This window comes from Sorex fumeus, unplaced genomic scaffold (assembly GCF_029834395.1).
Source record: "Sorex fumeus unplaced genomic scaffold, SorFum_2.1 ptg000006l, whole genome shotgun sequence".
NCBI classification, from domain to species: domain Eukaryota; kingdom Metazoa; phylum Chordata; class Mammalia; order Eulipotyphla; family Soricidae; genus Sorex; species Sorex fumeus.
In genome coordinates this window covers 35,332,013-35,346,895 of record NW_026606063.1, presented here as the reverse complement: position 1 = coordinate 35,346,895, position 14,883 = coordinate 35,332,013, and the positions used below count along the sequence as shown (strand labels likewise).

The 14,883-nt window shown below is 50.1% G+C and overlaps 1 protein-coding gene across 22 annotated transcripts in view; it reads right to left on the bottom strand.

Annotated features, from left to right (window-relative positions):
• MYT1L (myelin transcription factor 1 like) overlaps positions 1 to 14,883 on the bottom strand; it is a 501,918-nt gene that overhangs the window by 21,937 nt on the left and 465,098 nt on the right. For 20 of the 22 annotated variants that reach the window (XM_056128242.1, XM_056128237.1, XM_056128238.1 and 17 more), the window contains 2 exons: positions 14,052 to 14,135; positions 12,546 to 12,767 (listed from right to left, as the gene is read on the bottom strand). In XM_056128242.1, the coding sequence (XP_055984217.1) occupies positions 12,546 to 12,767; positions 14,052 to 14,135 (306 nt within the window). The remainder of the gene's footprint in view (positions 1 to 12,545; positions 12,768 to 14,051; positions 14,136 to 14,883) is intronic. The other 2 variants (XM_056128293.1, XM_056128334.1) reach the window with 1 other exon arrangement.

Sequence of the window (14,883 nt, the reverse complement as noted above, 5' to 3'; positions counted from 1 at the left end):
TCTCCCAACTTCTCTCTTCAGGCTGCTTTTTCAGAAACACCTACTAGTTGACTATTCAGTCAAATAAATAGTTCTATCTTTAATCTACCTTTACAAACATATTCGATCTCTTTTTATAAACTTGCATATATTCTTTTTCCCATATCAATAGATTGACTTTATATTATACAATTAATTACATTTATACTTTCAATATATATTCTAAGTCTAGATTTGAAAAGTAAAAAATTTAAACCATGTTTTTCTTGCTTGCAAAATCATTTCCTAATCTTGTTTTATTGGATTATGAGCACAACACATTATAGCATCTTATGACTTTTTTTTGTTTGACAGCAAAGAAAACATTTAAAAATATTTCTTCTTTTTTCCTAGAAACGTTTGTTTTCTTTGAGGTTCTTTTTAAAAAAAATTTTTGGCGGTGATGGTGTGGGGTGGTGTGTGGGGGGGGGCACGGGGAGGGGGGCATTGGGCCACACTCGGCTATGCTAAGAATTTACTCCTGAGACAGGGGTCACACCTGGCAATGCACAGGGAACCATGTGGGGTGTTGAGGATGGAGCCCAGGTTGACTGTATTCAAGTCAAGCATTTTATCTGCTGGGCTATCTCTCTGGCTCCTTTTCTCTGAGTTTTAAGTTTATTTTAATCTCTGTTGCATTATTATTGTGCTTTCTTAGAAAACTTGTTGTTGTTGTTTTAATATTGACACTTAGCTTTGTGCTTTCTCTTTTCCTTTTGCTGTTGCTGGTGTGGAATACAGGGGTTCCACACCTGGTGACAGTGCTCACTGATGGCACGCTTGTGGTGCCAGGGTGGATCGCCAAGGACATGGCCAAGATAGCACTCAGTTATGTGGGCGGTGCAGAGAATCAAACTCTCAGCCTTGGCCAAGGCAAGGCAAGAGAGCTACTGCTTAGCCCCATCCTGGACCCGCCTAAGGGGGCTCCCCACGTCTACATTCTTGAATGGCTGTCACTCTGTCCATCATTCCCATTCCCTGAATCAGCAGCTCTGGCCTTTCTCTCCATCTCAGGTTGCAGGGTGGTGCACGGATGCAAGTCTAGGGGGCTCAGTGCCCATAGTGTTTCCCGTGGGCACCCACACTTCACTGTTCTCAGAAAAGGCTTTGCTCCTGATGGCCTGCATCACAGTCAGGGCCTTCCTTCTTCCATGGAGTGAGGGACAGTGTGTGGCAGGCCCTCTGGAGTCCAGCTCCTTTGGGTCAAGGTTCTCAAGTAGGGCATCCCAGGGATGGCTCAATGGCAAAAAGCTTTTGACTCACCAGAGTGGGACCATGCCATCTCTGTCCTATGCACTGAGCAGTCCCTGCGGCTCTGCTGTTGGAGACCTGTATGTGCAACCAGCCGTGCACAGTGGAGCATGCCTGAGCACTGCGCCGAAGACGTGTGAGCACAGTGGCCAGCTGTGCATCCCACATCTTCTCCCCACATGCTACAATCAGCCTGTGTGAGAGATCTCCAGCTGAACTGTGAATGCTGGGGAGCACTGCAACCAAGAGTGGAGCACCCCAGCAAGTGTGTGGTAAGCCCTGTTCCCTGCAGCAAGCCCTAAGGGAAAGGGCAGGGCAGGAGGAGAGTGTCAGACACTCCCTGGTTCTGCCCTGGCCCTGAACCCCACTGCAGGGTCCCAGGAGTCCTCCTCTGTGGAGGTGGGGGCTCCTCCTCCTGGCTCCCCTCCTGTCTCTGCTCTGCCTCCATCCCTGCGTCCCCCGGAACCAGGAAGCTATAGCGATGGTCCTGGCTCCAGTGCCTCCTTCAGCGTCGCAAGCCCCAGTTCTCTGTAGGTGGAATGGAGTGCTCTGCTCCCTTTCATTTTCATTTTGTGGATTTTTCAGGACGATGGTTTCCCCCCTGCACAGAGGCCTATGGTGCAGGAATAGGACTCACCCCAGGGTCGCTTCCTGCAGCAGGTGCTGTGGGCTCTGAGCCCCTTTTACTGTGGTTTGTGCTATTGTCTGCAGCTTCTTTTGGCTGAGCACTCAGGCTATGCCCAGCACCCACCTCCTCTCCCTCAGCGACACACCCCATGTGTTTGAGATACAGATGTCTTGATAAGGTGTGGCCACCCCCTCACCAAGGAAATCCCCAGGGTGGCAGCAGGAGGTGGAGGAATGCAGAAGGGTTGCTGGAATTTCCTTGGGGTCTCTCCTAAGGGAGCAGATCTTTCCCCAGAGACAAAGGAGACTCAGGTGTGGAAGTTCCAAGAGTCAATAGGGGTGGGGATGGAGTGGGGTAGTAGAGAGGAGTCCCCAGAAGACCCTCACAACCCGTGTATTATGGGGAGGGTCTTCTCAGCGCCTCTTGGTGAGTCTCTGCTGCTGACATGGGACTTTCATCTGCACAGACACTGAAGAAGCCAGCTCTGGTTTTGTCTTGCTGGAAATACAGCACTAAACAGAAAGTTATTCGTTGCCTGGATGCATTGCGCACTACAACTAAAATGTTGACACCCTAACCACAAAACCTGCGATTTTGTAATTGTACACTCTTGGGGGGGTTGCTTTTTTAGGGGGGATTGAGGGTGGGCACATCAGTCTGTGTTCAGGAATTATTCCTAGCTCTATGTTCAGAATCATTTCTGGCAGGCTCAGGGGCCCATATGTGGTGCTGGGGATTGAACTCAGGTCGACCATACTTAAGGAAAAAAACCCTTACTTGCTTACTATCTATATCTCAGGCATCTTATTCATTTTTTTGTGGGGGGCAGTTATACCCAGTGTCACACTTAGGGAATATTCCTGTATCTGTGCTCAGGGATCATTCCTGACGATACTTGGGAACCTGATCCGATGTTGGGGATTGAACCAGGGTTGGCTACACACAAGGCAAGTCCCTTAACCTGCCAGCTCTCCAGTCCTATTTGGAAGGAGAGCTGGCACAGGGACCCAGCTCTGCGTCCAGCCCTCCAGTACTTATTTGGAAGTAGGTATTAGCAAAACATCAAGTGATATGGATCATCTCTGGAGCCCACGCCCTGTGTCCTGGAGAGAAGACACAGACCCAGTGAGTCATGTGATCATGTGATGAAGCAGCCAGAGACTGGAGGGATGCCCACAGGAGGGAAACCCCAGAGACCCCAGAGAGGGCCAGCCCTGCCCAGGGCTTGATTTCCCACTTAGCACACTTGGATTTGAGAGGATACATTTGTGTTGTTTTTGAGGGTAGTCTAGAAAACGAGCACAATCTGATTTGTTTACTATTTCTTTTTTTTTCTTTTGCTTTTTGATTCACACCCAGAGATGCACAGGGGTTACTCCTGGCTCTGAACTCAGAAATCACTCCTGGCGGTGTTTGTGTGGACCATTTGGGATGCCAGGAATTGAACCCAGGTCAACCGGATGCAAGGCAAACGCCCTACCCGCTGTGTTATCTCTCCAGCCCCATTGCTCACTATTTCTGAGTGCAGCTCGTTTTCCATTTTCCTATAAGATTTTAATTCTGTCTGTGTGTCTCTGTGTCTGCCTGTCAGTCTGTCAGTCTGTCTGTCTCTATCTTTCTCTCTCCTCATACCTGATAATGCTCAGGGGACCCTGGATGCCAGGGATGTATCCCCGGTCCACCTGCTGATGCTGAGCTCTCTCTGGACCTCTATTCTCTTATCATGTGACTAGAACCAGTCTGTGAATGAATGAAAGCTTTTACTTTGGGTTGCCTCAAGCAGCAGGGACGTGTGGGGAAAGAGGTCAGAATCTAGGGGACCCCACCGTGCCAGGATCACAGACTCAGAGGTGCAGTCTCGGTTTCAGGAGTGCAGCTGCCTGAACCCACTCATGAGCTCCACCTCCACTGGTTCTGCACATGGCCTGGGCAGGGTCAGAGTTCTGGAGAGAAGCAATGAGAAAGGGCTGCAGCGAGTGTAAACTGGAGTCCTGGAGGAGCTCCTGGGCAGGAGTGCTGAGGGCAGCAGAGCGACAAGGCTTCCAGAAAGGGGGGAAGGAGAGGGAACCTTGGCCACACAGCGCCCCATAGCACAGGCCAGCGCAGACCTCTGTGGCCAAAGTCCCCAGTCTCATGTGACATCTTATGACCCTGTGCAAGCTGAACCTGTGATCTGAAAGACAGTGTTCTGGACCCAGAATGTGGCTCCAGTGAGGCATGTGGCAAGGCTCCACATGCCTTGCCCGGAGGAAGCCCTATTCCTGTCAATGGCCGGGTATGTGCTGCCCCCAACCCAAACACAGCAAACCAAGTCCTGATCCCTCTGCTATAGTGTTACAAGCTAACCAGGGGATGTGGCCCTCCTCTGTAGTGGCTCAGGGTGCTTTTAGTTTGGGTCCCAAACAAATTGAGTATCCCCTCCAAGGGTAATTTCAAGACCAGCTAACAACAAGATCTTAGATGTGATGCACGTTATTATTTTTGGAAGGCTGTACTAGTATTTTGCAGATGAGACTTCAATCCATTTTCCCAAAAATATATGGCCCATTGGGGCTCCCTCGCTTCCCCATTTGTCTGAAACCATGGAGCCTGTATATGCATGTCCTGAGCACAGCAGAGCTCTTTGTTCTTGACTTCTGGAATGTCCCTTCCTGCATGGTCTCAGAAACAGATTGGTGTAGAATATGGAGCTTCTATAGGATACAAGTAGAGCAGGAGATAAATGCTGTTTTCTGAGTGATGAGGTGCAAAGACCCAGCTCTGCTTCACAGCATATGTGAGCATAACCAGAAGACAGTCCCGGGCAACCTTTCTGCAGCAGTAAGGAGGCCTTAGGCACAGCGCAGGAAGAGTAGCTTCACTATTTTCCTTGGAAGGCCACTGGAACTTGAATCCAGAGCCTGCTAGTGAGTTTCACCACAAGTCCCAGTGCTGAGAGCAGAGTTCACACCACCTATTCTTCTCCTCTGTGGGGCTCAGGCCTGGACATAGGACTGTGCTCCCAGATCCATTTCCTAGACTTTGTAGCCCTTTAGTGAAAACTGGCAAGAAAGCCAGTTAGGAAAGAGAACACAGCTCAGAGCATCGCTGCCTGCTCTGTCCACGGGCGGCTGTGGGGCCAGTGTGATGTACCCGTGCATGTCAGACCATAACTGACCACTCACAGGGTACGCCCACCCTGGCAAACACCAGGGATCTCCCACTTGCGTCCTTTCATGGTACCTTTGAGGTTCCCTCTCAAGATGAATATTGAAACTGAATTTTTCATTCCCAGATGGGGTTCTATAAAATACTTAATCCAGAGATGAGAAAGCCAGAGGTCTTCAGGGTCAGCCATTAGCCTCAGGTTGGAATGGGGGTTTGTATCTGGGGCCAGGAGATCAGCAGAAGCTGACAACTAGAGGAGAGGAAATCCAAGTCATCCAAAGGCTGGCCTTCCTGGGAGGGGGCACATTTGGCTGTGCTTAGGGATTAGTCCCGGCCAGATTCAGGGAATCTAGGAGGTGCTGGGGATCCAGACCAAAGCACATGCAAAGCACATGCTCAATCAACCTGGCTTCCAAAGGCTTTCTTGAAAGATGATGGGACTAGTCAGGCCATTGCACACATCAAGGATGCGCAGTGAGTGGAAGCTATGAGGATGGTGGGGTGACAAGGTGGCATTTCTCGGTGTGGGGTTCACTGCAGGATCCAGTGAATATTCTCCTCTTCAAGGCCTGTGGGATGCTCCTCTCTAAGCCCAGAGGCCTCCTCGCACAAAGGACAGAAATGCTTCCCAGCAAGCTCCAGCATCCCCCTCCTCCTCGGGGGGTTGGGAGCTCCATATTCCCATAGAGCCTACACAGAGTGGCATTTTCAGCATGGCTGCCTCACAACAAAACAGACCCAGGGCCAGAGAACAGGCTGAGGATGCCTGAATTTGGGGGTGGGGGTGGGGGCAGGCAATGAGGGTTCTCCCTAGTAAGCAGGAAGGCAGCCAACTTGGAGAGGGGGGAAATGGGGGCATGGTTGGTTTCCTACAGTGGGAATCCAGCGGGACCTGAGCCAGCCTGCAACATAGCCTGGATAAAGTGCTCCCTGTTCTCAGCTTTGCAGCATGTCCCCTCCCTCTGGAGTGGGCTCACCTTGACCCTCTTTCCCTCCTCTTCAATAATGAGGTGAGCCCTAGTGGAGGAGACCTTCCTTTTCATGTTGGACAATGAAGCAGAGGTTTTCAGTATGCAGCCTAAAGCAGAGACCATCCCTGGCCTTCAGCATAGCCTCCCTGTGCCTTCAATCTGCTTCCTGTCAGTAGCAGAAGCAGCAGGAAAGGCCTTAGAGTGAGAAAAAGACACAGAGGTTGCCCCTGCAGATCGAAGCTTCCAGGGCCATACCAAGCACTGCAGGGGGAGCAATCCTTTGTAGCGGTACCCAAGATTCATCTGCAACCTGGATCACAATTGCTAGTCCTGGGGCTAGAGAAATAGTATGGTGGGTAGGGCATTAGTTTCGCATGAGGTAGACCCAAGTTCAATTCTTGGTATTGCATATGGTCCCCAGAGAACTGCTAGGTGTAATTCCTGAACATCATGGGGTGTAAACCAAAAAAGCCAAAAAATTTAAAAAATTTTAAAAAAAGCACCCCCAAACACTTTCAAACCAAAAAACCCTGAAACAGTGGTATTTGTATTTGTCATCAGAGAAGTTCTGGAGTATAAAACTAGTTGACCTTCTTTTGGTGAACTCTGGCTGTATGTGTGGTCTTTGTGAGAACAGCCAAGTTCATAGCTACTAGAGGGAGAGGAAGGACTTCCTTTAGATTAAGAGATCTAATTGAAGCCGAGTGAAAAAGCTGTGTGCCTTCAACAGCGATAATTATTTGAAACAGGCTCTCAGCAAGTCCTACGCTGGGTCTTGTCAGTATAGAGATAAGTAGGTTGCAGGTGGTCTATGGATGGAGACAATTGGCCAGGCCTGGGTTGTACGCCAGCTTTTGCTTGACTGACCATGTGTTCATGGGAACATTATCTGTTTCCTGGCATTAGCTTTCTCATCTCTATAAGTGGGAGTCATACAGATCCCAGGATGTGACATTTTATGCATGTGTTTGTGAAAATAATTGCAGCTCAGCCTTGTGGAAAGGTAGGATGGTTAATGGTTTGCTCGTCTTGGGCTATATTTTCCAGCATCCTTCAGGATGGGCTACATTGCCTGGCATTCCTTTGTTGTTGATTTTGTTTTTGGCTTGCTGACACAGAGTATGCGCTTCTATTTGGAATTAGGAAAACAAAGCGTCTGAGTCTTACTGTGTGTGCATGAGGAGCAGGTTTAATAAGAGATGTTTGCCCAATTCATAGGAGAAAGAAAGAGTTTGCATGGTGACTACATTTTTTTTTCATTTAACACTAGAAAGACCTTTCTTCTAGAAAGATCTAGACAATTCTGGAGCTAAATCGAAGCATTTTCTATTTCCTTTCAAGTAGCTCTGTTCAGAGGTAAGGTGGGGAAGGGGATGGATCTTCCTGCCTGACAAGCGCTCTGCAGCCCTAGGATTGAGCAGCCCTCACTCTGGGTGGCCATGACAAAGGTGGCCCTGAGTGGAGGTCCCACTTTCTTGTCCCTGGATACTGGGGGAGCCTCTCTGAGAAGGAAATGAGGGTGAGCATGTTTGTGAAGAAATCACAGACCTGAGCATGCTTTACCTTCAGCCTATACTTTGGCCTTGTTAGAAAACGATGATGTGTGATTTGGTTGTCAAAAACTTGAGGGCAGAGAGGGAGAAAATGAGAAAGATATGTTTTCCCCTAGTGGCTAAAAGTCTCTGTTTTCCTAGCACATGGGATGTTTTGCAACGTTCCAAGGGGGTCTCTGCAGGGGCTCCTCAGGCCTAGGCTTAAAGGTTTTGGGGAGAGCCAGTAGATGCTAGGGAGCCCTGGGGAGAGAGAGCTTGGGCCTCTGCTGGCTTCTGTGCATGCTCAGACACCTTTTTGCCCAGCTCACAAGCTTTACACTTTGATGCACAACATGAGCCTGACTCACAGGGAAGTGTGAGCCCAGAGAAAGGGTTTCCCAAGGGAAGCACCCTTGGCTGCAGGAGGAGGGAATGAGGTGCCATGTGCCCAAGGCTGACAATCATCCCAGGAAGAGGGTGTCATGTGATCATTCCAACCCAAGTCACCGGGAATTGCTCATACAAAGCAGGAGTGCTCCCTGCCCCCATCTGAAGAGAAGGTTATTTAGAAGGGACAAAACTACTTCGGGGAGATAAAAAAAAATCTCTGGATGCTGGAAAAAGCTGGGTCTGGAGCTAAGGTCTTACATACTCTGGAGACTCTGAGTTGGATCCCAGCACTGCATAAGGATCCTGGTAGTATCCTGGGGTGTCCTGTGCACCCCGAACCTAAACAATGCTACTCTGACAGGTCAAGCCCTGAATTTTCAGGCCCACATAGTTGGGCTGAGCATCCCTAAAGTATTCTGGGGAGATGTGCATGTGAGCACACACACATGCACACACACAAAGGCACACATGCACACCCACCCACCCATACACACACACACACACACAGAGGCACACACGCATACTCATCCACCCATACACACACACACACACACACACACACACACGCACGCACGCACACAGAGTAACAGAGTTCTGGCAGTGGAGGTTGAGGCTGGCTGCACAAGTCAATGAAGGAATTTAAGGCCCCAGAATTGTGCACCTGAAAACATTGACTGTGGTAAACTGTGTTTCCCACCACACCTAAATGAAAAATGCAGTGCCCTCTGCTCCCTGCCTATTCCTCCCCTGGCCCACATGGCCCATGGCCCGGTTTCCTCCCTGCACAGACACACTGACGCCTACCAGCCGGGGGGCAGTTCACTGGACTCCAGTGGGCCGTGCCCTTTGCTCCAGGCCCAGGGGTTCCCCTTTCACACTCAGAGATAACCAGATGGAGCAGCCCAGACTGTACTCAGGAAGCTTTTCCAGGGGAATGAAGCACCATCATCCATGCACCAGTTCCCAGCAGAAGGGCCTGAGCCAAACTGCCTGCACCTCCCCCGGCCCCTCCCGAGGCTCATAATGCCCTTGAGTGACACTATGGAGCACAGACTTTGGTGCCTAGGACAGGTGCATGCCCTGGAGGCTCCAGCCTGGGATCTGCCACAGAAAGGCTGCCCGGCCCTGGGGAGATGGGGTGGGCACAAGACAGAGGGATGGGCCACAGTCCGATGGGCCACAGTCCATGGCACCAGGTGGAGGCAGGAGACAGGTTTCTAGCCTCAGCAAGTTATTTCTGTTGGGGTGATCATCCCCACCACAGCCTGGCCCCAAGTTTCCACTTCACCCAACTCCCCTCTCTTTGCAGAGAGCCTGCGGAAATGTGGCAGAGATGGCCAGACACCATGAATAGCTGTGCATTTCCCAGATTTCTGTCTTGCGCTGGGCTGCAGATAAGAAAGAACACAATCTGCAAGCTTCACAGCCTTGGGCACCTGGAAGGCGTGTGGTCCTGCTTGCTCCTCAGGTCCAGGACATGCAGCCCACACCCTACTTGAGCTGTACCCTGGTCTGAGCAAGCCAGTGTTGGGATGGGTAGCAGAAAGAAATTTCTAGACAATACAATCCCTGGATTTGCTCGAGCGGGCCCAGTAACGTCTCCATTGGAGACTTTGTTGTTACTGTGTTTGGCATATCGAATATGTCACAGGGAGCTTGCCAGGCTGCTGTGCGGGCGAGATACTCTCGGTAGCTTGCCGGGCTCTCCAAGAGGGGCGGAGGAATCGAACTCGGGTCGGCCATGTTGGCTGCGTGCAAGGCAAACGCACTACCGCTGTGCTATCGCTCCAGCCCTGGAATGAGCTCTTTAAGAAAAGCTATTTCTTTTAGGTATTATTGGGGGAGGGGGGCGGTGTAGGGTGAGCGGCTGGTAATTTGGGCCACACCTGGAGGTGCTCAGGGGCTATTATCAGCTCTGTGCTCAGAAGTAGCCCCAGTGGAGCTCAGGAAAGCTTATTTGTTGCTGGGAATAGAATGGTGTTGGCCAGCGGGTATGGCGTTTGCCTTGCATATGGTCGACTGGGGTCCAATTCCCAGCATTCCCTATGGTCCCTGGAGCACCGCCAGGAGTAACCCCTGTGTACCACTGGGTGTGGCCCAGGAAGAACAAAAAAAATAGAAAGAGGTTGGCCGAGGGCAAGGAAGAGTGAGTGCTCTATTATCGCCCCAGCCTCACAGAGGGCTATTCTGCTCATAGTGCAATAGTTTCATCAAGAGGTCTGGAGCAGGAACAAACTCTACAAACCTAGAACTTTTCTAAAAATGCTTCTTTTCTGAAGCATTTTTAAAGGCCCAGAATGCTGATGTTTAACCAGAGAGAGGGAGTTTGTTTCCATTTGTGTCTGAGAGTGAAACATAGGTATTAAATATGCCTGCATATTTTATACATATTACTATGAGTAGGTGACCCAAACTACAACAAGGAATTTAAAAAAAAAGACGAGTTTTCTAGGGGGGTGGTAGGGGAAAAGGAAGGGGACCTTGAATCATTGGTGGAGGAATGTTGACACTTGGTAACTTTGAAGTTAAAAGAGTGAAAGCTTGAAATTCTGCTATCAACACCTTTGTAAGGCATGGTGAATGCATTTACAAATTAATAAAAAAAATCTATGACAGGCAAAACAAAATTTTAATAGGAATTTCTGGAGGGCATTTTGGGGCACTCTCTCTCAAGATGAAACATGAACATTTTTGCTTCTAGGATTGCATCCCGAAGATAAGCTTGCACAGGGACACGCAGATGTCTGCAGAAAGATGTTTACCAGAGTTCTTGGAAGAACCAAGTTTAGAAAGGAATGAACAGCCCTGTGCAGGCCAGAGCACTCTCTCCTGGGGAAATGGAGGCAGCTGTGGAGAAATTTATGTGTCCAGGGTCAGGCCCAACCCCTGCTAGAACCTGGCATACACACGGGATGGGAAAGGCCTTGTCTGTCTAGGCAAATCTATGAGGCACTGTGCTCTGTTTGCATACGAAGAAAAAGAAATGTTTCAGGGTATGTGTTCCCTGAAGGAGGATGAGGCCAGGCTGTCCTCAGGGCACTTCTGGCACCTGCCTGTTCTGGAAGTGTGCAAGGGAGGCTGCTGGAAGGAAGGGCCTCACTTTCCCTCTTTGGGATCTTGTAGATCAGAGTTCTCTACCTGAGTAGGAATTTCTCTTATAGTGCTGTTAAAAAAAAAAAAAGCTTTGAAGGCTCTGGTTTCTCTCTTCCTCCAGACATGTTCCCCTGACAGCTGCATCTCGTTCTGGGTGGGAGATGCTGTCCCCAGCTGACCGAGACACACAGTGTTTGCTTGTGCAGGAAAGGGCCCCACAGAACAACAGGGCCTCGCTGCCCGGAGCCCCGGGAACTGCGTGGATTGTGTGCTGATTTCCTCCGGCCTGTCCTTTCCTAGGCTGGCTTCCGGGAAACCCAGACTGACTCCAGGGTGCTCTGTGGCCCAGCGGTACTACCATCCCTTGATCCTTAAATCTTCTATGGTGAGCCTGCCCCACACCATTGGACTCAAAGAACAGGCTTCCCTGAGGATCACCTACGTGCAGCTTTTCTTTCTTTGTATTGGGCCACACCCGGCAGTGCTCAGGGCTCACTCCTGGCTCTGTGCTCAGGGATCACTTCTGGCCAGGCACAAGGGACCGGGGGGTGCACTGGAAATTAAACCTGGGCCAGCTCTATGCACGGCAAGCAAGCACCCCGCCCATTGTACTGTCTTCCTGGCCCCGTCTTTATTCTTTTTCTTTATTGAAGGTGGAAATCTTTTCCTTTTGGTTTTTAGGCCACAGTCTTCAGTTCAGGAGTTACTCCTGGCTGCCTCGAGCGACTATATGTTGTGCAGGGACTGAGCCCAGTTGACTGTGTACAAGGGAAACACTTGGGCTTTTTGCCTTGTGTGTGGCCAGCCCGGCTGAGCCGGGTTCGATTCCTCAGCCCCTCTCAGAGAGCCCGCAAGCTACCAAGCTACCAAGAGTATCTTGCCCTCACAGCAAAGCCTGGCAAGCTACCTGTAACGTATTCAATATGCCAAACACAGTAACAACAAGTCTCACAATGGAGACATTACTGGGCCTGCTCAAGCAAATCGATGAACAACAGGAGAACGGTGCTACAATGCAGCACTACTGTGTCCAACCACCTGTTTTTTTTAAAGATGAAGCAAATGAAAAAGGTTGGCGATATCTTTCATTAACTTCCTCATATCTTTGGGCCAGACATTCAGAATGTGGTCCCTGTGTCAACGCTATTGTACCCCCTTTTTCTCAGGTGGTAGCTGCCTGCTCTAGTCACCCCAAATTTGTGACTAAATCTATAGGCACTAGTGCATGTGTGAGATTAAAATGTGACTAAGAATGCTGATGAAAGACTCCTGAAACCGTGGTCTTTATTGAAAGCGAGTTTGTGCTGTTCCAGGTAACGTTAAAGATAGTTTCTTCTCCCCACGCCCCCCTCGCCACTTTGGCAGGTCATGAGTTTGGGTATTGACGTCTTTGCAAACGTGGGTGGTAAATTTGGCCAACGTGGGTGATGGATTCAAAGCTGTACGCACGCGCTCCCCAGAAGGGGATCCCCCTGCCCCGCGCTGCAGTGCACGCAGCCCCGTGGGCGCACTCACCTCCGGTGTGTAAGGAAGCTGCCGCTGACGTGTCCCGAGCCATCGCATCCCGGCGTGGGGCATGACATGCCCTCCGTCTTGACCGACTTCCAGGAGAACTGCGAGCCATTGAGGTACCCATCCTTTTGCCTCTTGGCCGCCAACGGGCACCCCGACGCGCTGCGGTGGGAGGCATACTTCCCGGTGATGTGGCCCTGGCCGTCACAGCCCGGCACGGGACATCTGGGCGGCAGACAAAGGAAATGCACTTTATGATGGTGCCATCAGGAGTATACCTGGCGACTCTAAATCAAGTCCCACGCCCCACCACCGCGCGCTATGCGCACAAAAGGAGAGGACGGCAGAGCGCAGTCGCACGTCGCCACCCGGTGGTACGATGGAGCAGTTCACCCTCCGGAACGCGGCAAGAGGCAGAGACTGTGGAAAAGATCCCACTTTGGGCATGGAAAATCATAGCCTTCATGGTGGAAAACTGTAAAGTCGGCGGGAAATCGCGGGTTTATTTTTTAAAAGGTGATTCTAGACACCTGTATTCTCTCCAAGCGCCAGAGAGCATTTGCTTCGTGGTATTCTCCAGAGGACAAACCTCAGTGTCAGAGAGGATTTCAAGCCCCAGAGATCAATATTTAACTAAAACTTCTGGAATGGTGTACAAACTTCACCAACAGGACAGTTTTCTTTTGTTATTTTTGTGTGAAAATATGTTATGTGTGTATATATATTTATTTATTGGTTATGGGCCACACTTGGTGATGCTCAGGGGTTACTCCTGGCTCTGTGCTCAGGAATTACTCCTGGTGGGGGGTCTGGTGACCATATGGGATGCCGAGGAATGAACCGGGATTGGCTGTGTTCAAGGCAAGCGCCCTACCCCCTGTAGACTGGTTAGGGTGGGCTGATGTTCTTCCTGCAGGAAATACAGGCGTCAGACTATCTTCAGGGGAGGCTGAACACAACTGATTTTTATTCGTACATAACCGAGGCAGCAAAATGTGCACTTCTTTTGCTGTGAGGGCTAAAACTACCATGAATCTGCCTTTTCCAGTGCCTGGAACTATGCTCAGTAGAGGGTGCTTAGATAGGGATGCAGAGAGCAGTCTCTTATGATTCTGGCTACTCACGGGCTTCAACAACTGTAGCATGAGAGATGATGTTTTTCAATTTGCAGATATGCTGGGTTTGGGTTTAAAATTGACTTAGTTTTGGTCACACAGGACAGTGCTCAGGGCTTATTTCTTGCTCTGCTCTCAGGGATCACTCCTGGTAGGCTGGACTTGGGGAACCCTATGGGATACCAAGGATCTAACCAGGAATGGCCATGTTTCAAGGCAAATAAATACCCTACCTTCTGTACTCTCTCTCTCTTTTTGCATTTAAACCTGTCACTGCAATTGGGTGGCTTCTTAAGGAATGCCCATGCAGGCCTCTGCACCCCTTCGCTGACACGCACCACCTCAGGGTGCTGCCCTGCCCACAGCCCCGCTGGGCTCCCACATGCTCGCGCACCTGATTGGCTCCTGGTCTTCTTTATCTTCTTTGCTCTGTGCTATCCGGATGCCACTTTTCTTAGCTCTCGGGCAACCTGAAAGGCTAAAGCAGAAGCGTCTATTCAGAAAGAATCCCACACTTAATTAATTCTGAGAGCTTCCTTCACAAATGGCACTTTTTGAAAAGAATTTTTTTTAAATGTCATTTAAAAAAATCATCCCAGTTCTGATAACATGGTTCCAATAGTGTTAATAACGTGTGTGGTGTAGTTGTACAGGTATAGCACCATGCCGCTACCGAAGTGTCCAGGGCCTTCCAGTTCGGTTCTGAAATGATTTCTAGCCCACTTCTTCCTTCTCTCCACCTCCTTCCCTCGCTGCTTGGCAATCTCAGTTTGTAATTCAAGGCCAATGGCACACACAGGTCTTTGATGGAATTCTCTGCAGAAGCCGGTGCTTCATGGCATGGAAACAAAATCCATAGCATCCCGGTCAAAGCCTTTGCAAGGGAACTAGACAGGCCTGCAGGCAAGGAGCAGAGAGCAGCCTCTGGGAGCTTGGGCAGCCAGGTGTTACTGGCTGAAAAGGAGCCGAGAAAGGGAAGCTGGGGGCACTCTAAGAACCACGCACCTGCAAGTTCTCTTTCCTGGCACTGGTTTCTGAGAGCCTGGGCTCCTGCATTCTGTCCAGGAGTATGGTCCATTCCCAAATGCACGAAGTGTGTGGCTTCTGACTATCTCTGCTGCATGAATGCTGGCAGTCAAACATGTTTGTTTTATTTTATTTTCAGAGTTTTGGGTAACAGATGTCCAGCTCTACCTGAAGGCAAACTTCCCATGGGAATAGAAAAA